Source organism: Danio rerio, chromosome 14, assembly GCF_049306965.1.
Source record: "Danio rerio strain Tuebingen ecotype United States chromosome 14, GRCz12tu, whole genome shotgun sequence".
Lineage (NCBI taxonomy): Eukaryota > Metazoa > Chordata > Actinopteri > Cypriniformes > Danionidae > Danio > Danio rerio.
The window spans coordinates 30786829-30814273 of NC_133189.1; the positions used below are offsets into that span (position 1 = coordinate 30786829).

A 27445-nucleotide genomic window follows, 5' to 3' on the forward strand; every position below is an offset into this window, starting at 1 on the left:
TATGTGCAGCCGACAAATCTGCACATACAGATTGATGCCTGATGCCAGCATTGATGGCTTGAAGCCATCATGTCAAAAAGGACAAAAGTCTCAGATGAATATTTCCAGTAACTTGTTGAATCTATCTCACGAAGGATTAAGGCAGTTCTGAAAGCAAAAGAGGGTCCAACTGGTACTAGTATGGTGTACCTAATAAAGTGGCCGGTGAAAAGAAACAATTCTTCTGGAAAAATAGATAATATTGATCTTGCACAAGACATCTTTTTTTCCAGTCTTTGCTTCTAGAATTAGAATATTCCTCCCAGCTTCTGCTAAAATCACCTACACCAGGAACAATGATAAACATTAAATAGTGACTGCTGGAATTTTTCTGCTTGTGGTTTTCATGCAGAATTTACATTCAAGCGAGCGAACAGAGAAACGATTTAGTCATGAATAATGTGAGCAATCAACTGAGTGAGAGTTTTATTGCCACACACATTAATCAACACATTATGACAATCCACCACATTGTGAATTCAGCTCAGTGAACTGACAAATTGGCTTGTAACAGACAGCGCAAACTACATTCAAGGGCACTTACTAGTTATATGTAAACTATAACTCTGTGGCTACAAAACAGTCATGTTATAATGAAATATGCAGACAGTGATCTTTGGTTCTTCACAAAATATCTTTGGCATATAAACATGAATAATCTGCACAAGTTACAGGTCTTACATTACACATGAAGACATCATTTTGGTCGTTTTTTATGTGCACAAAATAGCATTTGTTCCAGCTTAAACCATGCAAACATGCTACAGGTATAACAAATACAACCAAAAACATTACAAAAATGATAAAGAGAGAAATACAAAAATGTTATTAATGAACTGGTCTCCTGACATTTCCTCCTACCCATCAGATTATGCTCCCAACATTGTTTTTGAATGGTTCTGAGGTTGGGGTTTGGGATTAGGTAGGGCGATATTACAGCTTCATATCACACTACTCTACATTAAAGTTAACACTGGTAGCAAAACCTGATGGGTAGCATAATGCGTCATCAAAATGTGCAACTTACTTTTCTAAATGGGAGGACAATCTGACAAAGTAAGATAAATCGAACACCGACATCAGATTCAAAAATGCAGACTGAATAAATCATAACACATGAAGTGCCATGGCAACCTGATATAATCAATTTATGAGATTTGAAAAATAACACTGCTTTCCATCCAAGGATCTTCGGCATTTGAAAAAAATGCATTGTTGAACTGCTTTGCATTTTCAGATTTCTGTATGTTGTTCTCTGGATTTTCTTAATCTTCTAATTAGCTCTTCTTAAAATAAGACACCAAACTCTGTGTTTCCATCCTCTGAAAGTGGTGAGGGTTAAAATGAACTACAGTTTTACTTTGTAGAAAGCGTTTACTGGACACGAGACAATGTTCTGCTGCTGTGACTTCTCAGAACCTTCTGGAAGAGATCATCTGTAATGTGGCAAAAAATTATTATTTATTATTTTATTTTACATACAGTGCTCAGCATATATGAGTACACCCCTCACAAATCTATCTTTTAAATTAATATTTTCAATAGGGAGCTATACAATATTAAATTTGTGCATATACATTAGATCAGTCAGTACTGGAGCCAAATCTGGAGATAATCTAACAAAATAACTTTTGATAATGGCCCAAAAACTAGTACAGCCATATTTATATTTTTTAGAAAAATATTTAATACAAATTTTAAAAAGAGGAAAGATCAAGAGAAGCAAAAAAAAAAAAAAAAATTGAGTTTAATTTTTTTTCAATATTTAGCTTGAATTTAATTTGACTAGCTTTTAATTTCTAAATATGTTTGGTGACTAAAGCATGACTTTAATAAATATCTCTAAATGGATAAAAATATTCGTTTTCAAAATGGGGTGTACTCAATGATGCTGTATTTCAGTATCATCACAAAAGTACAGATGAGACTAATAACTGCATTGATGTGAGAAAAGTGAAGTTAGCCAACATTACTTACCATTTTTGGATACTTGAGACCCAGCCTAGAACAAAAAATAAAAACCCAATATAAACATTTTTCTTTATCATTTATAAATAAGTTAGAGGCACAACGACAATTCATAAACAAGTAAAAGTACTGGAAAATTGGTTTATTGTATATACTAACCCTGACAGCAGATGTGCGTCTGATTGTTGAGCCTTCGGCCTGGTCACTCACAATTTTAGGAGCTAAAACAGATGGACACATCGCTGTTATGAACTGTTAAAACAATATAGTTCTTTTATCACAGTGTTTAAGGAATCCTTGGCTTACGCAGTGGCTTGATGATGACATTAACAGCGTGCACAACTCCATTGGTAGCCATCAGATCAGACTCCACCACAGGCACACGGTTCACATATATGGTTGAGTTACGCTGAAAAGAAAAAAGAAAAAAACTGAATGAACAAAAAGAGTTATTAAATGTAGGGAATATTTTATTTTTAAATATATATTGCTTCATATTTTATTATAGTTATTCTATTTCTTGTTTTAGTTATTCTAAGTTATTGAAATTTTTAAAATAAATGTTCAATAATGTAATTATTCAATTGTGTGTGATTGTATATTTAGTGACAAAAGATCACAAAATAAACTAAATAAACAAAAACACTTTCAAATTGATTTACAGTAATACTATATATTCTTAGAGTATATATTTTGAACTAACATGACAGTAATTAAATCATTTTAGATTTTTGTTAAAGAAATAAATGTACAGTAAAATTCAAATGTTTAAGGTCAGTATTTTCAATATTGGTTTATTCAGCTATTATTTACATTCTAAATATACTAAAACAGAAATATGTTCTATAAATTTGTTAAAATATGACTGTTTTTATTGTTTTTGTTGGAATAAAAGCAGCCTTGGTGAGCATAAAACACAATCTAACCCCAGTCCCATAGCAATACATTCCCATAGCAATACATCAGCCTGTACGTATCTCAATAATAAGCAGAGATTGATGGCAGTATACTGACAGTGCCCAACTCCAGTTTGTCTCCAGCTAGGGGCTTCAGTCTGGTATGAGAGGTCACAGCTCCACTGACCAGGAACTCATCTCCAATGTGGTATTTGAGGATGTTAGCCAGCTCTTTAGGGTCTCCTATGTTTTCAAAGCAGAAAAACATCAGATGAAAATACAAACACAATTCTGAAAAAAAAATGGGAGATTATTGTAAAACGCAGTATAATGAAGAAGCTGTAATTTGCCAGTTCACATTTACTTTTATTTAACTGACAAATGAACAACAACAATCAAAGATTTTATGTGTCTTTACTGACAAACAAAATTGTATATACAGTGCTCAGCATAATTGAGTTCACCCCTTTTTGAAAATGAATATTTGTATCAATTTCTCAGTGAATATAGGCAATGTATTTTGGTGCATTTAAACAAAACAGGTTTATTAAACAGAAATTATTTATTAAAATAATATTTTAGTCACCAAACATATTTAGAAATTAAAAGATAATACAATTAAATTCAAGCAAAATATTGCAAAACTTAATTACAACCTACAAAATTTCAACAAAACTTTTTTTTTTTTTTTTGCTTCTCTTGATTTTTCCTCTTTTTTAAAAGTTGTATTTAATATTTTTCTATAACAAATAAATTTGGCTGTACTAGTTTTTGGACCCTTATCGTAAGTTATTTGGTTAGAGAAGCTCCAGATTTGGCTTTAGTACTGACTAATCTAATGTATATGCACAGATATAATATTGTATAGCTTCCTATTAAAAATATGAATTTAAAAGATAGATTTGTGATATATGCTGAGCACTGCATATATGTTATCTAAGCACATGTTAAATATTTGTTTATATTTTAAAAATCAAATTTATTTGGTCAGTGAAAACACTAGAAACCCTTTCTTTGTTATGTTGTCATTGAGATAAAATTGTTGCTTTTATTCTGGAGGTCTGGAGATATTTTAAAGTTGATGACAACAACATTGCCATAGCAAACTATGAGATACTGTATGTAAACTTGGCATTGCCCACAGAGAATTTTTTTTTTAATATATTTACTGTTGCACTAAAGTCCAAAAGTAAAGAATTTGTTATTTATTACTTGATTGCTCAAGTTACCTCACAGAAATGCTCTGTTTGTAAACAGAATTGTTGAATTTTAAATTAACGTGAATTAAATAAAAATAAGGAACATATTGGATTTGTTTCTTTACTCTTCTATATTTTTATTAACGTATTACAGAAGTATCGGATTGGATTTCCGTATCGGCAGATACTCAAAATCAAATGACTCAGACTCGGGGGCAAAAAAACCCTTATCAGGACATCTCTAGTAAACACATTATAACTTAATTTTTGTTTAGTAGTGTGCACTGCTAAGTACTCTATCTGGAGAACTTTAAAAGCAATTTTCTCAACTTTTCGATTATTTAAATATTAGTTAAAATAGGTTATTTGTATTTTGACCAAATATTGCCAATCGATGGAAAGATTATTTATACAGCTTTCAGATTACATTTCATTTCCCTAAATAGACACTTATTTTGCGATCCAAGGTCACAATAAGTGTTGAATATGCTGCACATCCACTTAAGTAAATCTGACCAGAATATATGTAATCATGCACTAAACGTCTGCTTTTCTGACTGACTGACAAGGTGAGACATTACTCATGAGTTTGTTGAGGTCAGCGGACGGCAATGCACTGAAAGCAGCGTTGGTTGGTGCGAAGAAGGTGTAGGTTCCTTTTTTATTCAGGAGCTCCGTCAAGCCAGCTTTTTGAATGGCGCCAACCAAAGTGCTGCACAGATGAAAGCTCATTAGTGCACATTATTAGGAACATATCTTTAGGCTATAAAAGACAATTAAACTGACAGCTCAAACTGCACATTTCAAAAGGTCATCTGAAATCGGAGGAAATTACGGTCTCAAGTTTGAACACGATCATTAGGAAAAAGCTTTAGAGATTGACACTGAAGCCTGTAAATGTTGGTGAGAAACAGCAGCTGTGTATTTTCTTTCAACAAGACTGTGAAAACAATTACACCCTTTCTGCTGGAACTTTTTCTTCTTCTAGGTTTTTATATGGAAAATTGGGTAAATCAGTGTGAGGTTAAAACCTTTTTGTTATGTAGTTTATAGTTTATCACTTTGAATTGGCTTTAGCAGCTTATTTTAAAGGAAATGTTAAATCTTGTCAAGAATTACTCAACTTTTTGTCATTTCTAACATTTACAGTAAACAAATAATACATTCATTCATTCATTTTCTTGTCAGCTTGGTCCCTGAACTACTGAACTAAAATGGAAAAACAATATTTGTTAAATTTCTCTATAAGTTAAATGTTAGTTTTAAAAATAATGTTGAAATTCTCATTGAAAATCTAACAAATGCTCTGGGATTATTTTCATTGTTAATTAATGTTAATAATGTTAACGTTAACCATTAATGCTTAACTAATAGAACTTCAACATAAGTTCTACCATAAATACAGACACAAATACACAATAAATGACTTAAACTTTATAAAACAAGCTTTTAAATGAATAAAAACAACAGAAGTGTCTCAACAATTTAACTAAAATAATCCTCTTACACGCCTGCAAAACTATTTTTTCTTTGTTCTAAATGAAAAACAAATGGTCTGTCAAACTCCAAAAAAAGCAAACATCAGAAATACAAAATATACGACTCAAGAGCTTTGCTGCACTAGGACCTTTTGACAGCAAATGCCATTTGTTCTCATGTGTCTTAAGGGCCAAATGCCATTCATTTAGGCAAAATTTTATTTGAGAGCGACAGCAGAGGGGAAGAGTTTCCATGAATAACAAGTTTAAGTTCTGCATGTTTTTATTAACTTTGAAAGGTTAAAGTACACCAATCCTATAAGCAGCCTTAAACGCTATGATATATTGATTAACCACTGACATTGGATGTTGGAAAATAAACAATCATTAGCATATCTGAATTTCACGTTACATTTACACTGGAGCATTTTCATTTTAAAATGACGTATTCAAGAGTTCACACTTGGCTGATGATTGGTAATAAGCTTGCTAGGCATGCTGTCCCTGGAGAGAGCCCTGGGTTTATAAGATCTTCAAGCCTTGAGCTCCCTCCTGTTAGGAGGGCGAGAGGGGAGTTTGAGTTCAGGTAGATCTCAATGAACTCCCCTGACTTATTTCTGGCTAACGGCAGATATAAGGTGGCTGAGGAGATATACGGCTTGCTAAGGGCTTGATGCCAATTTGGTATGTTCAGTTTATTAGGTTGCGTGTTTTTTGGACTGTAGGAGGAAACCGGAGAACCTGGGGAAAACACACGCTAGCACGGGGAGAACGAGCAAACTCCGCACAGATATGTCAACTGGTTTAATAGGGAGTTTCACCAGAGACATTCTTACTGTAAGGCAACAGTGCTAAACACTGGGCAACTGTGTCACCCATCTAGAAAGGAGGGGGAGTAGGGGTGGGTGGGAAACTCTGGTTATTTATAGTGAGTTAGGAATCATTTGATTAGTAAATCAAGCGTTAGCTAATGTGGAACAAGCCATGAATAGTCATAAGCACGTGATCCTCTCGAAATTAGATTATTCTGCAGATTGGGCATAGATATATCTTGCTGGTATCTGTACACGTTGTCTACCACACGTATTATAGTGAGGAGCTTGATGAATCAGGGAACCATGCAATTAAATAAAGTATGTTGAAATCGGACATGAGAATCAATAAGAACCAGATTCAATAAGCAGAATCAGAACCCGAATCACTAAAATTAAAAGGATATTCAACCCTACAGAAGGCCAGTGCGCTAGCAATTGTGGATAGCCTCAGATTACATTTTTTTAAAAGTCTTTGTTTCAGTCTGTATGCACTGAAATCTGACCATAATGGGGTTTTCAATGTTTTCAAAACACTATATTTTCATGGGTTTAAGATGGCACAGTAATGTGGAAGCCATGTGTAATGTAACAAAACATATGTGTTTTAAATCAGAAATGTGCTTGTGTAAACGGCACCTCAGACCCAGAAGCTTACTAAGCACTTGCACACATAGTGACAAGAACAGAAACTTTGACATTATTTTAACAAATCTTTTTGAGTGCAGTTTTATAATGATACTTCAAGTGTTTGCACTCACAAATAATTGCCCTAATAAGTTTAGGCATATTTGGAGTGCTGTCCGGGAAGAAGACTCTTACAAGGCTCGGAAGGACACCCTAACACTTGTTATTCCTTTATCAGATAAGAGAGAGTTAGAGAGGGGTCAGAGTGCAGTGCATAGCCCAGTCACAAAATGCTCCCCCTAAAGTAAATTCGTTTCAAAGTGCTGTGATAGGGTGTTGGAGGGATGCTAAAGATCAAGAGAGATAAATGGGTAGAACATACTTGATTATTTATAGGGGTTTGTTCTAGTGCTGATTGAATAATTAAATGATTGTAAGTGATGAATGAGCCTGATCTGTATATGCTCCTCCTGAAATTAGTTTATTAGTTTTCACATTGAAAAAATGTTGCAGATTAGCTCAAACTAACATCACGATAATATCAAAAACTTAGATTGTAGTCAAATGCCTGCTTATTGCAAAGTAATTAAAAATCAGTGTATGTTAGTGCAGGATAAAGACTGGAATCCATTTCTTTGTTCTTTTGCAAATAGTTTCACACCTGCATTCTGTTGGTCTGAACTACGATCAAAAATTATATATGACATTTTCAGCCGTTTTGATTCTGTTTCACACCAGACTGCTCTGAACCAAAACAAAATCAATCACGTGACAATATCCACATCAGTCGTTGGCTAGATGAATTTCCCGAACTGCATTTTGAATGGTCAGAATTAATGCGTGGGAATCTCATGGAAGTAACAAAAGCAGAAGAAAATTCGGCAGGCATTATGGACCTCCTCACAACTTCACGTTTGTTGGTGAGCTGCCATAAGTGGTAAAGCGTGAAATTCTCACAACATTCTCACAACAAACTAACCCCTCCAGGGTTTGTTTGAAGACAACCTCTTTGGGAAAATCACGGTACACTAGTTTGGTCCAAGTTTGGTGTGCACTCTCGAGTCGCTTTCACACCTGTCCAAACGAACCTCAACAAAAGGCAAACTGGTACGTTTTAACCTTGGGAGACCTTATCAATCTTTAAAACAAATTTTTGCATTTACAAACAGATACATTACACACTCAACCAGTACCCTAGGATACATGACAGTGTAGGTTGTTTGCCACTTTATTGAAAAACGACCCACAGGAGTATTTACTAAAATAATGCTCCTGTCATGACTTAAATTCATGACTTTTGCATTTCAACTGGTCTATAAAATGTACAGCCGCATTACTTCTTTAATGTGTTTCAGAAAACATCTTCTGTTAACACTATACAACATAAAACACATAATATGAAACACATTTATGAACACTGGGTATGCGCATATCTTGTTGAAATATGACCCACATGAGCATTTGCTAAAATAATGCCCCTATCATGATTTATTTCATGATTGGTGCAGCTTCATCATGTTACAAAGCCTCTACTAAATGTGAATATAAATCTGAATTGGAAATAGAAAACATATAGTAGGAAGGAGGATGTAAAGACTCCACAATGTGCATTTCACTGATTCAGCTTTTTGACTGCAAATGTCTGTCATACAAACTTTCAAGACGGCACACACACACAGCACAACGCTGTCGCTATTTTTTCACCAGCTAAAAAGATGCTTAACTTTAAAATGTAACCAGGTTGTGACAAGCTGCTTGCGCAAACAAACAATTTTATGTAGGACTCTCTACAGTTGAAATCATTTAGTCTTATTTTTTGCCTCATATGTTGAGTCAGATATCAGCCAAGACATTTGTTAACCACCGTGGATTCGGCAGCTGACTTGGGCTCATAAATTAAAAACATTTGTGTCACAAAATTGCATCGATCTGCTACATAAGACATGTATTAACACTATGGTTGCAAATGGGTTAGTTTTACAATGGGTTTATGCACTTTTGAAAGCTTAAAATATGGCCACTACCAAACGCTATTATACAGGATGGAAGAGCTAGGATTGTAGGACTTTCTACACACTACATGACTGAAAAAAAAGCAGAGCAGGGCACTTTAAGACTTCACTGTAAGACGTTTAGTTTAAATATGCGGATCATCTTACCTGAAACGATTATCTGCTTTCAGGACATCCATGACAGTTCCCTGGGGGGGCGTCAGGATACTATCAACGAGGAACATATTTGCATAGCGGCCGTTTTTGTCATGGGCGGCAATGCAGGCGTTCTCAATGCACAGGTTCTGCAACATCCAAGCAAGTGAAACGGTTAAGGTTAGTGGTTATACAGATCAGCGCTTTCGTTTCAAAGCTCTCTTTTTCTCACAAGACGATAATGATGCATGAAGTGAGCTGTGGAAAACGTTAAGGTGATCCAAAGGAGAGGTTTCCGGTGGTCTGTGAAATCCATTACAAAGCAGAAATGTGAGCGTGCAGACAGAACTATACCATCCTCACTGCCAGCTACAACATGGCTGGAAAAAAAGGCTCTTATGTGTGTTTGATGGATTGGTAACTGGGTTATAATTCAAGCGCTGGTCAAGAGGGATTTATTTCCTTAACCACTGTCATCAAAATGACTGTTCTACTGGACATTTTTATCAGCATCAATACATATCAATGTTTCATTTAAAAATAGCAGCAATTTGGGTTTCTTTTAAATCCATCCAATCCGCATATTCCCACACTTACATTTCTGAACACAAACACTCTAAGTTTCAGTCCACCAAGGGTCTCCAACTCCTGCCCATGATAAAGGCTCTTGGAGGAAAACTTCTCCTTGAGAATGTGGTTTCTCAGCAGTTTTTTCATGTCAGGAGTCATAGCAAAGCTCTTGTCTGCACACAAATGATACAATTAGAGTTAATACAGAGTTTCGTAAGGCTCAACTGCTAGATTAAAGAACATTGAGTGATCCAACCTTTAAAAGCCTCGTTGAGGGGGGCTAATAAGGTCACAGACTCAGAGCCGACCAGGTGATCATTAAGACCAGCATCTTTAAAAAGCTTTGCAGCTGTAGTAACAACAGATCCCTCTGCAAGCTCAAGCAGGGTTTTGGCTAAAAACAAACAAACAAGAAAGGGCTGAATACAACGTGGTTCAAGAGTAAATTCAAACAAGTACCTTCAAGTTAAAGAAAATGAATTGTTAATTAGTGAAAAAAATAGTATGACATTGATTCTAAAATAGCCTTCAAAAATCAAACTTCGTTTAAATCTGGTGGTGGCAATTGCAAATTGTATGAATGGCATCTATAGGATTTGAGCATGACTTTGCCTTGTAGAAACACATCACAGAAGACAACAACAAGCAAGAAAACCAGTTTGCTTAGCATTACTCTAGATTGTTATACAGTATATTACTCTTACTCTTCCATTAAAAATGTCTCTTATTTTATGCCTCATACATTGAGTCAGATATCAGCCATGAAGTATGTAAAACATGCATTCGGCAGCTACCAGAAGTTCAGTTCATAAATTAAACATATTTTTGTTACAAAGAATCATAGACCTCCTTCAAAACACAAGTATTAACCCCATGGTGGCATATTGGTTAGTTTTACAATGGGTTTATGCACTTTTGAAAGCTTCAAAAAGTGGCCACTACCAAACACTATGTACAGGATAGAAGAGCCTGAATAAAATGTAACATTTAACAACTCCGACTGTGTTCATCTGACAGAAGAAAGTCATTTACATACACCTGGTATGGCTTGAGGGTGAGTAAATTATGGTGTAATTTTCATTTTTGAGTGAACTACTTTAAAGGGCATCTCTAAGGTGGTTAAAGAGATAGACACCAACATTACTCATCCTCCACTTGTGTTCTAAACCTGTTTAAATTTATTTCTTTTGTTGAAGACAGAAGTGGGTTTAAAAAAAACATCTTAAGACTTCCATAGAAAGAAAATAAAAGAATTTAATAAAAATTTAGAACCACTTCAGTGATGCGGAAAATGTAATTTAAAAATGTAATTTAATAACTGACATACCCGAGTCAGGAATGAGAAGCTCATTAATGTAGTGAACAACTCCATTGGTTCCAAGCTTATCTTTCTGCGTGACGACAGCTTTGCCGTTGATGGTCAAATCTTCACCATCACAGCCGACTTCCAGCATGGTGCCCTGCAGGGTCTCCAGAGGAGTTCCAGCCACGATGGACTCAGAGCAGTGTAAGTTCTTCAGAATGTGGAAATTCAGCAGATCTAAAGGGGATTGAGAAAAAAAGATGGCCATATGACAACACATATCAACAGCAGCACAGCTGTGCTACTGGAAAAAGACAAAATATAACAACTGGCTTGGACAAAAAATGTTGCAGCATCTAAATGTTAACTGTGTAAAACCCAACATAAAATCAGACTTTCCCTAATCTTTTTGCATATTCCTGAACACTGCTAAGTGAATTTTGCAAACCATACCAGTTTACATGGATTCTGGATGGATTTTTCTTCTTGGCTGACATTATTACAACCCCTCATACTGTTTAGCATCCTTCAACACCTTGTTCTATTTATTATGCACTTAACAACTCCTTTTACAATTCAGTTAACTCCAAATGGATATAATTATACCCCACTCAGCATTTTTTAAAAATTATTATTTCATTTCCCTCAGAAATTAGTAAAATTCTAGAAGTAAAATGTAAAAATTTCATGCTGATGAAGACCAAATGTACCTTTAAGAGCAACAGGGTCTCCCAAAATTCTGGTCAGTGTATCTGGAGGAATCTTCTCAAAGGCTTCATTCGTTGGTGCAAAGATGGTATAAGAACCCTGGTTCTCCAACAAGGTAGTGAGACCAGCGGCGGCAACTGCAGTCTGAATGAAAAGGTCACTGAATGTATCAGTCATACTATATAACACATAAAAAAAAAAGAAGCAGTAAATTCCTTTAATCTACCCGCAGAGTGTCCAGGTCATCATCAGTGTCAATAATAGAGTTGACATCGTTTGTAATGGCAGTGATGACTCTGTCCACAACATGCACAATTCCATTGGTGGCATGCTGATCTGTCTTCACAAGCCTTGCGCAGTTCACCGTCACGATCTGCAACCACACATATCATTGGTAACGTACACACAACTTCAAACAAATCATCTGGTGTAAATGCTAGTTGACACAATTCATAACGGCATTAAATAACTACAGATAAAGTAAACAGAATATTTCCAGTAAGCCAGTCTAAACAAGACTTTCTTCTCTTGTAGGTTCAAGCAGTCAACCAAATCTGACTTACTCCGTTAGAATAATGGTGGATATGAACATCAAAGTCTTGATACATGGAGGAGAACGAAGAGCCGTGCTTAAGATCTTCAGAAGTCAAGCGTTTGTTGATCATGTGGTAGTGCAGCGCGTTCAGGAGCTCAATGTTGACGTTGCTCACCAGGGCATCCAGAATTTCCTACAGCACATTTTGAACAACACTGAGCTTATCTTCATATTTTACAGTTTGGTAGACAATATATTATGTTATTCTGGGAACTCGGAGCCTGAAAATGACTGGAAACTCTTTATTTGTTCTACATGATCTATGGAGACGCATTGGGAACTCACAGTGGGAAGTGCAGCCCAAGCCTCATTGCTGGGAGCAAAGAATGTGAAGCTGCCGGGTCCTTCGATCTCCTCCTGCAATTTCGCTCTCTCGGAGTACATCTTAGTTGTGGTGGCTTCAACCACACTCAGGGTTTTATAGATGTTCACCAGAGGTAGAGCTTTGAAAAAGAAATCAAGATTTTACTGTTCAGGGCTGTTCTAAGAAACTGAGCTCCCTCTTGACCCAGTGCTCTTACTGATACCTCCCCCCTCAAAAACACTAACACCACCAATGTGTTCATACATAAACAAAGAGAGTGCACAACACTCATGACAAGCCAGTGAAATAGCAGAAAATAATGCACATTCAAGGTGGTGATATAGTTGCAAGGCGGAGTGTACTTTACACCTTGGCATGCGTTATTCAATAATAATTCCAAGTGGACATGAATCAATTATACATTATTATTGCCACATCTAAGGATAAAACCTTGCTTCATCCTTAAATAACTCTTGCACAATATTAGACCTTAAACATTGTTCAGTCTCATGTAGAGGTACTTGTCTTGCCTCTCTTAAGCTGCGATCACACTGGACTTTTCTGCCCACAGACTTCCATTCATACGCACGCAAATGCGTCAGACCGGAAATGCAAGCTCATGCGACACGTTTTGCAGTTCGCTGCATTGCAAAGTTCAAGCTTGGTGAACTCTGACGTGCGAAATCGCACCTTTTGACTACGTGAGACCTCTCTGAACAGAAATATTAAAATACGGACCAATCGCTCGCTTTTTTAAATGTCTAATCATCTTGTTTAATTCGGCCCCGTTTCGCAGCTCCGTTTGACAGAATTTCACATACTCAAACTCTAGTGTGACCACAGCTTTATGTGTATAGTTAAGAATTTAATAGTATAAGTTAGTTATGTTTATTTTTATGATTAAATTATGTAGCATTGTTGTCCTGCAAGACTCAACATATCATTTCTCTGTATGTCCACACACATAGCGGAATGACAATAAAGCTTGACTTGACTTGGCTTGACTTGATTACATGTTATAACACGATATTTGTCAGTTTATTTTGCCATTAAACTGCTCGTTAGATGGATTAACCCCAAAAAATGTATTTCGATTGTTGACTTGTAGGCAGTATTGCATGCAGTATTATGGTCTATATTTGAGAGAGGCCATTTTTAAAAGGTAAAAGTACACAGAAAAATCACTGAAAATACTATTTTGCACACATTCACTTATTTAAAGGTTGGACTGAAAAGCAGTTTAAAACTGAAAAACTTTTTTCCTTTTATTCTTTTTTTTTCGGTTTAGTCTCATTATAAATCAGGGGTCACCATTGCGGAATGAACCGCCAACTTATCCAGCATATGTTCTACGCAGAGGATGCCCTTCCAGCCGCAACCCAAATGCAAATCTTTTTACTTTTCACCTAAATTGTCTCCAACAACAATCCTACATTTTCTAAACGATCATTTCCACTATAACATATTGAAAAACAGACACCAGACGATGAATCTTAAAGTTTCTAGCTTTCAACTTAATCCATTTACTCACCCTGAAACTAATTATTTAATTTGCCTTTTTTTATTATTATTATTTTCAGGGTTAACACTTTTTAATGGATAGGACAGTAGAGAGGATTGACAGGAAACTGTTGGGAGCAGAGAGAAGGGAAGGATCGGCATAGGGCCTCAAGATGGGGGGTCGCCTTGAGCACTAGAGTGCACGTGTCAACACACTAACCGCTACACCATTGGCGCCGACTGTTTCATTGTTTTGTGAACACAAAAGAAGATATCCTGACAAATATTGATAACCAGACAGTAGAAGGTAGCTGACTTATTTTTACCTTTTCAACAGTGGAGGCCTTCAGCTGTCTGATTGCCAAAATTCATAAAAAAATCCTCTTTTGTGTCAAAAGCAAAACAAACAAACAAACAAAATAGAGAATCTAATACAGGTTTGGAACAACTTAAACAACATCATGCAATTTTGAGTGTGCCTCACACAGGTGAGTGGGCTTGACAAACCACCTTAAGAAAACACACTCTTTTATCTTTTACTTTCACATTTCACATTTGCACCAGATACTTTCTAACAATCAGTCCATATCTCAAAACAACTAACAAAAAATGTTTGCATTTATGAAGTGTGCTTCGATCTGGTGAGTGGACTTGACAAACCACCAGTAGCAAACACCTTTCTCTCTTAAAAAAACACTCCTCTTCCTTATTCTAACACTTAATTCTCTGAGTACTAACAATTCCTTTGTATAATTAGCATTTCTTGTTTGTAGTGTCTCTTGTTAAATCGTTAAATGCCTCTTCAATTGTAAGTTGATTTGGACAAAAGCATTTGCTGAATGACTAAATGTAACTTGAGGGCGATTTAATTATGATCAAATTTAGCTTTCTGTGTGAACCATCCCTTTAAAGTCAGCATTATATATCTGATTCATTAAAGTTTATACTGATTTAGCAATCTGATCACCTCCCAGAACGCTCAGGCAGCCCACACATTAGAAATGCTATTTCTATTACAATTACATACGGGAAACACGATGGCTCAGTGGTTAGCACTGTCACCTCACAGCAAGAAGGTCGCTGGTTCCCGGCTGGGTCAGTTGGTATTTCTATTTGGAGTTTGCATGTTCTCCTCGTGATGGCTTGGGTGTGCTCTGGTTTCCCCCACAGTTCAAACACATGCTCTATAGGGGAACTGAATAAACTAAACTGGCCGTGGCGTATGTGTGTGTATGTGAGAGTATAGGAGTTTCCCACTACTGAGTTGTAGCCGGAAGGGTATTCGCTCGGTAAAATATATGCAGAATAGGTTGGTGGTTCATTCCGCTGTGGTGGCCTCTGATGAATAAAGGGACTAAGCTGAAGGAAAATGAAATGAAATTAAATAGTTACATACCAGCCGGACAGCCTTTTTCTCCAATCACCTTCTCATATCCAGGGCAGCACTCATAACTGATCACCCTACAAAGAGAATTTCAAAAACACAGTCAAAAACAGCACAGCTTTGTTGGTTTTAACAAAAGAGTCTCAACAGATCCCATCGGAAATGGGAGTTCTTTTATAGGAAATCAGGTCTATATTTCTCTCTTTATTGCTGTGAATACTGGAGTGGAGACAACCGACACACTCCTCAAAGTGTTTTAAACTGCACGGCTTAAGATATACTGTGCTTCTTCATTTCATTTCTTGCCAGGTATTTCCATAATAAATAAGGTCTGTGCAAGAGTTGGTCTTAGAGGGTCATAAAATCTAATTTCCTTTGGTAGCAGAAGAATCCAGAGGCACAGTATGGGCCAGGGAAACTCCTGAGAGGAGACTCTACGGCCAGAAGTCCTGCCAATAAAAACAATGGGAAATTCCTAGGAACCACCACGCAAAGGTACAGTAATTTGGATGCTGAAGATTGACACATATAGCTTTCGCTTAGACATTCTTCCTTTTAAGAAAAATGCTATGACCGCTTACTAATGTGGTACGTGCTTTTTTACCAACTGACAACTAAATAACACAAATTTAGGAGACTGAGGGTGAATTTACAGAGGAAGAACGAAAGTAAAAATGACAAAGGTTGGTGTATGGAACTAAATAATAATCAAAGATCCATTTTATCTATTGCTTGTCTGTGCTTATTGACTTACAGTTCATTGAGATATTTCAGTGAAGAACATTAAAGAAGTTAATTTATCCCAAAATGTTCATTTATATGGAGCCAATAATATGCCAAAACAATCTAAATTTCAATTGTGTTAATTTCAATTTAATAAATCTGAATTTTTGTATCCCGTTAAAATTGTTTTGAATTTTAATATTGAACATCTGAAATTAAAGACAACTGAAATTTTTAAGGCTGATTTTTTTTTATAAACGTATTTTCAAAACTTATTTTTTTAGATTTTTTTTGTGTTCTGAATCCACAGACTGCAGATTTTGGGTAAAAATAAAATTTAAAGTTTTCAAGATGAAGAAATTTAGAACATGATATTGTGAAATAGAAAACAAGAAATTCAGATTGTGAAATTCTCATATTCAGCAGAATGTAGGTCAAGGGTGATCATCAGGGAAGAGTAGACGATTCAGTTGTCTTAAATTTCAGATGTTCCAATATTCAAGTTATGAAATTCAAATTAAGGAATTCAAATTTAAAACAATTTTCAATGGCACATAAATATTCAGATTTATTAAATTACAATTGTCAATAATTCATTCATTCATTCATTTTCTTGTCGGCCTAGTCCCTTTATTAATCCAGGGTCGCCACAGCGGAATGAACCGCCTGTCAATAATTGAAATTAACACAATTCAAATTCAGATTGTTTTGGCATATTATTAGCTCCATACATTTACAGACAAATGAATTTAAGTTAGTTTACAAGAATAAACTTAAAGACAATATGGGAAAAGAACATTAGGAATGCAGTCGGGTTGAAGAATGAAAAACTTTTCTGTTAAATGCAGGTAAATAGAGAAGCTGGAGAACAATTTATGCACATGTTTTAATTTACACCTGTTCAACCCAATACAATGGGTTTGACAAATAATGATGTTTGTTGGAAATGTTCAAAAGAGAGGCATTTTTATTTGAGTGACTCTGTATCTGTGTTCATTTGTTCAGCCTATTTTGGCACTAAACTACATTTTTGGAGCTAATGGCTTGGAACTCCAGTGTCATCAAGGTTATGCTTATTGGGAGATAGGAAGCAGATGCCAAATATTACAAAGGCAAAGTTCACAGTGATCATGTTTCTGTGATGGCTAGAGTCATTTTAAAACTCTGAAAAAGGGTCAATATTATGACTAAGACAGCTTCATATGAATGTTTGCTTTACAGATTACATAATAAGGACAAAACAGGGGTTGAGTTCCTGTGCATATCCCAGTTTCGGAAAGACTTTTGGTATTATGTGATTATTTCTTTTCATAACACAATAATATTACCTTTTCATTATTAGTTGTTGTTGTTTTCTAAATTGATTTATTATTATTATTATTATTATTATTTACTTGATTTCGTATCGTCCTAATATTGTAATTTTCGTAATTTTAGCTGATGTATATATTCTGGATTTACATGCAACAGGCCTACTTTTTTAAAACTGTGTTTGTATTATTTTGTCATGTACTGGAAGAAAACAATAAATTGTAAAATTAAGTTTTAATTGCAAAATTAAAAAATATAAATATAAATAAATAAATATATAAATCAGAATATTATAATTATTATAAAGACTACAAATCTGCTGGTATATGGACTACAAGTTCCAGTCAACACAGGAGCAAACAGATGTATACAGGGAATCCAGAGCCTTGGTCAATACACAGGTGAATGGTCAAAAGGCAGGGAGCATACAACGCAAACAAACAAACAAGGCGAGAGTCAAAAACACAGCAAAGCAAGGCATGGGAAACGTGTCGTAATGTTCACAGAAGCAGTATAACAAGACTCAGCCCAGATGTGTGTGTGTGTGTGTGTGTGTGTGTTTATAAATGTATAATAAATATACACAGTGCACATATATTAAATATGTGTGTGCTTTATTTAAAGTCCCTGTAATAATTTTTTGACAATATTTGTGAGTTTGCAATTAGTCAGGATTAGGAACCGGTGTGAGTGTGCATGGTGCACAACTGGAACTTGTGGTCCATATACCAGCGGATTGTGACAATGTGACACTGAGGACTGGGGTAATGACTGTAATGACATGCTAAAAATCTAACTTTTCCATTGCAGAATTAAATAAAGTTTTATAATATATTAAAATAGAAGTTCTAAAAATATTTCTTTTTCAGATTTTCATAATATATATATATATATTTTTTACCATAATTCCTTTTCTTGCCATAATTATCTCTTTGACTTGCAGTTCTTTAACGGAAGGTAATGTGGTAAAGAACATCCAGAACACTTGATATTTTCCATGGTATGTGCATTTAAAGAGGAATCTGATAGATATTTGTTAAAAGCTTGCTCACATACCAATTCCAACAAATTGTTTGCATACTGGCTTAAGTAACCCAAAGCATCTTAGAGTATGATGGAGTGGAAAACTAAAAGGCAAATCTAAACACAGACAACAATCCTGACATTCAGGCATGGGGTAGACTTGTAAAACACACGGATGAGGGAAGCACATTGAACTAATTATCAAAACAGATGGTAACTCAACTCCTGTTTGTCTTCTGCCAACATAAGCAAAGATGGTAGCCATGGATTTCTGACAAAATAAACAGTTAGGCTGTCTAACTTACGTATTGTGCACTTTCAAGTGGTGTGGTAAGAGGTTCCTAGAAAAATTGTGAAAGTTGTATTACGCTATGTTGAAAAAAATATCCATATTTAGAGTATGGATGTTTTAGCTGATTCATCACTTTTCCAAAAATGCTCACATCCAATGATAACATTAATGAAAGTATGATGATGTCTTTTCAAAAGGAGGAAAAAAGTAGATATTGACAATCTATATTTTACTTATTTTTAAAGGCAAAAGTATCTCTTTATCATACATTTTTATCAAATTTTGAAGTATAAATACCAGTAACATGAAATAAAGTCTGATATTTTGACGGTTTGCTTTAAATACCATTATACAGTTATGGAAAATTTTATAAACCACTTGAAACTTCTCAGTTCTCTAAATGTGCTGGATTAATCAGGTATAAATTGTTGTAATATTTGTGTTTATCTATAAATGTCTAATAAGATTTATTCCAAATTTCAAATACAAGTAATGTCATTTAATCTAGGCTCTTTTCAGAATGACAATCGTGGAAAAATCATGGTTATTATAACAAATATTTATATATATATTGCTTTCATAACTCTTCTGAAGTTAATCATTTTGAATCTTAAAGTAAATATGTATGAATTAATTCCATCAATTATCATTTTATGCTCTAAATAAGTGATTCTCAACCATGTTCCTGGAGGACCACCAGCACTGCTTTGGATGTTTCCTTTGTCTATCACACCCATTACAAAGACTTCAGTCTCTGCTAATGAGCTGCTGTTCTAAATCAGGTGTGTTTGATTTAGGAGACATAGGAAATGTGCAGAGCTGGTGGTCCTCCAGGAATGTGGCTGAGAAACACTGCTCTAAATGACAACTGTTTTGTATATTTAGTTTTTGCATCTGGTTTTCAGGAAAAAAATCTCCAAAAATGTGTTTAACTATGAATTTCCAAGTTATTACATTTTATAGATGTATTTAATCCAACATATAACATTGGACTACAAAATCAGTTACAACTAGATACATTTATTTGAAAATCTGTAATCTGAGGGTTATAAAAATCTAAATATTGAGAAAGCTGCCTTTAAAGTTGTCCAAATAGTTATGAAAATGTTCAAGTTTCAAGTTGTAATGATTTTATCAAAAACTAAAAATCAAGTTTTAATATTTAAATTTTAATGAAGTTTTGATAAATTTACAGTAGGAAATGTACAAAATGTCTTCACTGAAGATGATCTTTACTTCCTTTAATTTTGACTCATGTAACGCATTGATGGCTATTCTCACAAATATATCTGTGCAATTTAAGGTTTTGTTGTCCAGGGTCACAAATATTATTTAAAATAAGGTTCCAGGTGTCTATAAAAAGCAGAGCTCTAGAGGGAGTAATTGGTGAAAAAGTTATTGGTCTCTCCTTAAATGACCTGGAAACGTCCTGTTTCACAGCACTGACCTTTATGAACCAGCCCTACAAAGAGCGCAGTTGTTCCCTCAAAATTCCTCTGACCCCAAATTTCAAAACCCCAAAAAACTCTGTAAATCAAGTGAACTTCGGTGTCAAAGCACCCAACCTCGAGCTTTCCTGAGTAAGGTACGTCCTTTCATTGCAAAGCTCAACTTTTTTTCTCACACAGCCGTGAGACGGATGGAAAACTCCTTCAGACCAGGTCAATGATTTGTGTGTGTTTAGGGATGTAAGACCTTCTACAGGACTCCCAGCTGAAGCCATTTCCTAAAAGCTTCCAAGCACCCACAGCAAATCTGACTTCCTCCTTGTTTTCTTGAGAATCGCTATGAAAGAAAACTCTGTCTGAAAAAGGGAAGATGAATAAAACAAGTTCTCCTCTGTCTCAAGATTTCGAGTACACTTTTAAGTCTTGTTCCTGATATGAGTTGCCAGATAGCTTTTAAATATTCAAATGAAGAAGTAATGCAGGAAAAGAACAATGACAAAAAATAAATGAATAATATGTGGTCTTATGTCTTATATTGCACGGGTATATTTTTGCCACACTGTAAAAAGTGATTAGTTGCATTACTTTGAAAAACATGAGTAAACCTATTGCTGTAAAGGGGTGGTCCACTACGATTTCATATTATAAATTTTAGTTGATGTGTAATGTAGCTGTGTGAACATAAACAATATCTCTAAATGTAAGACGCTCAAAGTTCACTGCAAAGGGAGACTTTGGCTTTTACAGAATTGGCTTAGCAAAGCCTACAGCGGGCAAAGTTTGGGGACTGCAAAAAATACATCTGGGCTTTGAGATCACAAACACTTCAGGTGATGCGCATACACTCTGCGTATCAAATGGGCGGGGCAGAAGGTGCTGTAATGTTATAGCTGAGAAAGCTAAAATGCAGTCCAAACACTGCGAATTACACAAAGCTGCTTCTGTTTCAGTGTTTGGGCTTCCACAGGACACAACACAAAGAGAGAAGTGCTTACAATATAATTTTAATTATGCTCCAGAGAATTATAAATATCTATAGTTAGCATTTGACAAAGGAGAGCTTCCAGAATCTCTCCCAATTCAGTGCTAGTTTTGATTTGGTTAAAAACTCCTCAATGAAGGAGCAGCTCCTACCATAATAGATGAAGCTGTGGATTGTGGGCCACAAACTGTAAGTATTTTTATTTGTTAAAATATATCTATTATATACACAGTTTCTAGCGCTAACATTATGTTGTAGCAAGGATGTAAACAAGGATGTAAACAATGGGAAATGCTGTTTGGCACTGTTACCAATTTAGCCACAAAATTCATTTTTATCCAACAAAGCGCTGTAAACAGCCACAATCTTCAGCAGCACTCCAGTGTCTTTCTATGCAGATGCGTTCCCTGCATTCTACATCACAAATAACAAACTCGCAAAACAAAAGTGAATGTTTCATATTACGTATACATGCTTATTTCGATCATGACACTTATTCTGATCATGTGAAAGACACTTGTCAGATTTTATTTTAGAGAGCAGGCATGAGGTTCAGCTGTGTCCTCCGTGTCATTTTCTGTCTGATTCAGGCACAAACTGTTACGGCTAATAGCTATTCTGAATGTCAGTATTTACACAGCACATGCACAAAGCACATGCTTGTAGGGGTGTGACGCTTTTCCTGGTGACTTGAAGCCGATCCATGAATCACAGCACATTATGTTAGCTGACCAATCAGAGCCTCTTGAGGGCTGGCCTTTCAGAGCAACTAGGATGATAGGATGAACTAGGATAATCAAAGTGAAATTTATGAAAAAAATTTTGTGATTTTTTTTTACAAACGAAGGATGAGCACACTTTGTGATTGCTTTGCATCTTATAAACACAACCAAGACTTTAAAATACACTCTGGACCACCCTTTTAAAGCGACATATGGACTTTACTTAAATAGTAGGTAAATTTGTTGTATCTTGGAAAGGTTAAGTTGACCTAACTTATTTTTTTTATAATTATGCAAGTTCATTTATTTAATGATTTTTAAGGCAACAGATTTACTCACCTTTTAAGTAAAGTTAACTAATCACTTTTTACAGCACATTTTAACAAATTTTGATTAATAACATGCAATGTGATGAACATACTTTACAGATGTTTTTCTCAGTATTTTCATTTGTTAAAGTAAAGTTAACTAATCTCTTTCTTCCAATAGTTGTATTCCAGTCAAATATTTTTCTTTTAAAGACTGATGGTAAGCTTTTTTTCAACTTTCAGGTGATGTATAAATGCCAATTTCAATAAACCGACCCATATGACTGCACTGTAAAAATTGCTGTAAAATTTACAGTATTACATGAAAGTTTGGTTGCCAGTAAGGATGCAATTTCGCGGTCTGTTTGACAAGTGTGAGTGCTCTAAATCAGGCCGGTGTGCAGTTCAAATTGGCCAGCTCGTTTGGGCTTTGGTGCTAACTCTTCATTAACTGAAGCCTTGACCCAGTTGGAAGAAGTGTGCCAGATCACGGTTCGGTTTTGCTTTGGCACAGTACGTTTGTAGCTTGAGTGCTAACTTCTAACTGAAGCCCTGACTTGGTGGGAAGAGGTGTGTCAGAGTGCAGTTCGGTTGGGCATTGGCACAGTACGTTTACAGTGTGAGTGCAAAATGTGGCTGAGCCCGAAACTGAAGATGCGACATTACTTTTAAGTTAATGTTTTATATGGATTCATGAATCATTCTTACTTTTCAGTGAACGCAATATGTCGTAGTTTATTTAAGATGCAAATCCCCCACTACACATCAGCAGCACCTTCAGCAAACCTCCTGATGCGTGCAGCACAAGGACTTTATGATAATTTATGAGCTCAGATTGCTTTGGCAAAATATTTGACTGCGTGTCACTGCATCCTATATGACTTAAAATAACACAAAACGATATAACTAAAGCTATCTCCCGTGCTGAGTGAGAGAGCTTCTCTTGCTGTTAAAATGAATAGTCACAACATGCAATGTGAGTGCAGGCCTTCAGGGAAGGGGAGGACAAACTCGCTTTGTCATGCTTCAAGGCAACTGTATCTAGTGTGAGTACACTCGTAATACTGTACAATATACAAGCACACTGTAAATTAACAATCACAACTGTGCTATAGTTTTACAGCGCATTTGTTAATATTAATTTATCATGCACTCGTACATTTTACAGTATTACTGCCAACCAAAGTTGGGTCACATACGTATTGCTAAATGACCTAAATTTTACAAAATAGGAAAAAAAATCCCCACACTCTCTCCCACACTTTTAAAGATTTAATGTGCATAGTTTTGGGGCCAGAATAATAATTTAAAAAATGCTTTTATTAACAAGGATGAAAATGAGAAAAGATATTTATAAACTTACTATTGGAAATGAATGCTGTTCAGAATCCTGAAAACAAAAGTTTATATAATTTATATTAACAGTAATGGTTTCTTGAGCATTCCATCAGCATCCTAACGATTTCAGAAGGATCATGTGACACTGACGACTGGAGCATTAAGGCCTAAGTTTAATTTTGTTTTTAAATACAGTATAATAGAAAACAGTCATTTTATATTTTTAATTATATGTACATGTATGATATTTTTGACCAAACAAATGTACTCCTGTTTAGCATAATACATTTACAAATTATACTGACCCCAAACGTTTGACCATTTCAGCAATTATTATCTTAAGCCAGGACATGCAAATATTGAAAAACACTTCTACACACTAAACCACCCCCAAAACTTTTTGGTTTACCTACTTAGTATGCACACCTTATGTAAGCAACACGAATCTGTTACATAATGTCTGCAATACACGTATAAACATACCAGACTTCATTCCATATTCCAACATACTTGCATTCATTAAAAAATATATGGTAGCAAAATGACAAATTACACCCTTTTTTATTGATACTTTTACCAGAAAGTTTTAATCCTGTATCGTAGACGCCAAAATGCAGTTCCCCCTGAAGTCTAAAATATCTGTCTCTGGAATGTTCATGTAACCAATAACACCTTTTCACCCCATGGGGACATTAAGTAGATGTCAGTCAAACGGTGTTGCTACAAGTTGTAATTGTGATCCAGGTCTCAGTGCACTGAAGAGCTTTCAGACAGAAAAGCACTGATATTTGTTAGCTTCACATTAATGACTCTTCAGGATGTTAGGCAATTTAACCCCACAAAGACTGAAGCCAATTATCAAGAGACATATGGAAACCATTACTACACAACGCTCTTCTATATCTACTGTCAACTTGAACTCAAATACCCTGAGCAGAGTTTCAAAGAAAAGTGGCTCTTAATAACCAAAAGTGGGGATTGAAAGATGTCAAAGTGTCCTTTTACTTCAGCATCTAAAAATGTAATAATTTCATCCTTTAACAGAGTTATTTTAAAATATTCTATATAAGTTTGAACACTTTATTTCTCGTCCAAAATTTTAAATTTAATAATTTACTCATCCTTCACTTACTGTAGATCAAACCTGAGTGAGTTTTGTTTTTCTGTTGGACACAAAAGAAGTCATTTTGAAAAATGTTGGAAACTGGTAACCATTGACTTCCATAGTATTAGTTTTTGCTACAATGGCAGTCAATGGTTACTGGTTTCTAAGATTCTTCAAAAATATCTTCTTTTGTGTTCAAGAGAAAAAGAAATGCACAATGGTTTGGAATGCGTGAATAGAGTGTATTTCATTTTAGGGTTAACTATCCTTTTAAGTTTGTTTATCCGTTTAAGTATCCTGGTCGTCAAATCTAGATTTGAAATTTAATTCCATGAATGTAGGAAAAACTCTTGCACATGACAACTGATGAAATATTTTCCTTCTAGTGATCCCCTAGGTGTGTTTTTCTCTCCACGAGTTGAAAAGACAATAGAATTCAAGATTAAATATACATCATGTTCAGACAGGCTGACAAATATTTGCAAAAAATTATTTATCCCGACAACTTTACCTGTCTTTGATAGATAGATAGATAGATAGATAGATAGATAGATAGATAGATAGATAGATAGATAGATAGATAGATAGATAGATAGATAGATAGATAGATAGATAGATAGATAGATTAACTAATAAGAAATTTGTGGTAACTCACGTTGGTTTGCCACATATTTTGCGGCGATACCATTGCTTGCAGTTGGTGAAGTACTTCTTATCCGACCCTGGGATCTTCTGCATAGCACAAACATTGGGGCTGCAACAAAAATAATACAAACACTCTTCTTTAAATGCTCCATGCATTCACCAAATGCTTCATGCATGTTGAAAGAAAAGTTATTTTCCACTTATGTTGGAGAAACTGTGCATGTTTAGATGTCTTCACGGTTTAAATCCAATTTACCCAGAAGTTATTAGTCTTCAAAATAAATAATGAAAGACTCAAGTGACCAATCACTGCAGAACAGCCCTTACCCCTGAGTTCTTCCTCTTATTCTGCTGTGTTGAAGAACCGCCTGATACGGGGATTTTGCGGCGAAAACAGTCGCGATTAAGGTGATAGCCAGAGCAAACAAAGTCAAGCGCTTCATCTTGCGTCCCTGCGCGCGCACTCCACAGCGGCGCTGCATGCAGCGGAGACCCGCTTAAATACCGAGACCCCGGTGCTCGTGCTCAGGGGAGGAGCTTCAGCAACACGACACTTTCACTTCTGGATCACAAAAGTAACCATTTTTACCCAAATAGAGCTTCTGTAACACTTCAAACGTTTATAGGCTTATAATTAACTATTTAATATAGTTTAACAACATGTAACTGTGCATAAAATCTGCGTGTAAAATTAATTAAGCAAACTACAGTAGCAGTGTAAAGCGTGTGTAGAGGGTGCACAGTAGTTCTATCAATAAAACAGTGGTGAAAATGTGTAAACTGCTCATAAAACAAATTGCTTTTTAATGAGACCTATTATTTGCACATTTAAATGTTTGTTCAGTAATCGTATTTAGACTGGAGTCACTCTGAACAAAGGTAGCTTAAAAGTAATATTTACTAATTAAATAATAAAAAAATAAAAACAAATTTGTAAAAAAATAATATTTAGCTTTTCATACTAAATATGATGTAAATATGAGGTAATTTATGACCGCTGGATTTGTAAAAAGGTGACTTTTGCGTTCACTTGGGAAATGAGATCCAGTTCTAACTGAATATGCAAAAAATGCATGTCCCTGCTACTTATTAAACATTATAATGAGTAACACTGATGTAAATTTCATCAATGTTCTGGAAAATACAACCTAACATCTGGGTTAAATGTTTAAACCAATCTGCTGGGTAAAAATAACCAACCCAGCAAGTGTTTTGCGCGTTATTTGCCCATGCTGCCATTTTTGACTGGTGTATTTTTATTAATACTTTATCACATTATTTTATCATACAGTTATTACAATTATGCATTTTATTAATGATGTACTAACATTTTCTCTCATTCCCTAACAATAGCAGAACACACTTTATTTGTGCATTCAATTCTTCTTTGGCATCTTTTATCACAACATTTGTTATTGTTCTAAACAAGCATTTAACATTAAAATCAAGTGGTCAGGTTTCAAATCCAGTTGGATCCAATTAAATTTAAGGCACAATAAACACTTGATATTCCTCTTGGACATTTATAAACAGCCAAGTACACATTTAAAGCTCCTTTAGCGTGGGAATTATGTGGGTTGTTTTCGAATCTTCAAATCTACTATTGTAAACTCATCTACGTGTTGATACAGCTGATTTTGTCAATAGTCCAAGAGATGATCTAAAATAAACATGGTGTCAAAGGCAGGAGATGAACTGTTTGGACAGGGTTTTTTTTTCTTTCTTTTACAGTAAGTTCTTAAGGAGTGCCATTTGGTCAATTTGGGGGTTACCCTATAAATCTAGCAGCAGTGGTTAATGAGCTCTCCTCGCATCCTCTCCTCTGGCCTGATGCTCCATTAGCTGACTGGTATTTACAGAGGTGATTCCCTCTGAGCACACTGGGAGGGATTTTGCCTGGTCAGACTGCCTTTCTTTTACATTTTGACTTTGATTTTTGAAGTTTATTGAATAACAGGAAAATCTACTAAAACATAATGGGGTTATTTTCCAATCATGATTTTGTTTCCTTGCATAAA

General features: G+C 35.3%; 1 protein-coding gene across 1 annotated transcript; it reads right to left on the reverse strand.

The window, feature by feature from the left end:
• Window positions 1–441: 441 nt before the first annotated feature.
• tgfbi (transforming growth factor, beta-induced) lies at window positions 442–25894 on the reverse strand. Its single transcript, NM_182862.1, is given in 17 exon segments — window positions 442–1475; window positions 2017–2041; window positions 2167–2228; window positions 2314–2416; window positions 3022–3146; window positions 4684–4814; window positions 9179–9315; window positions 9764–9909; window positions 9993–10130; window positions 11064–11276; window positions 11750–11891; window positions 11974–12120; window positions 12311–12475; window positions 12628–12785; window positions 15543–15607; window positions 25438–25536; window positions 25755–25894. Coding segments are annotated over 17 exon segments (2034 nt in total). The 5' UTR covers window positions 25871–25894; the 3' UTR covers window positions 442–1413.
• Window positions 25895–27445: the final 1551 nt, after the last annotated feature.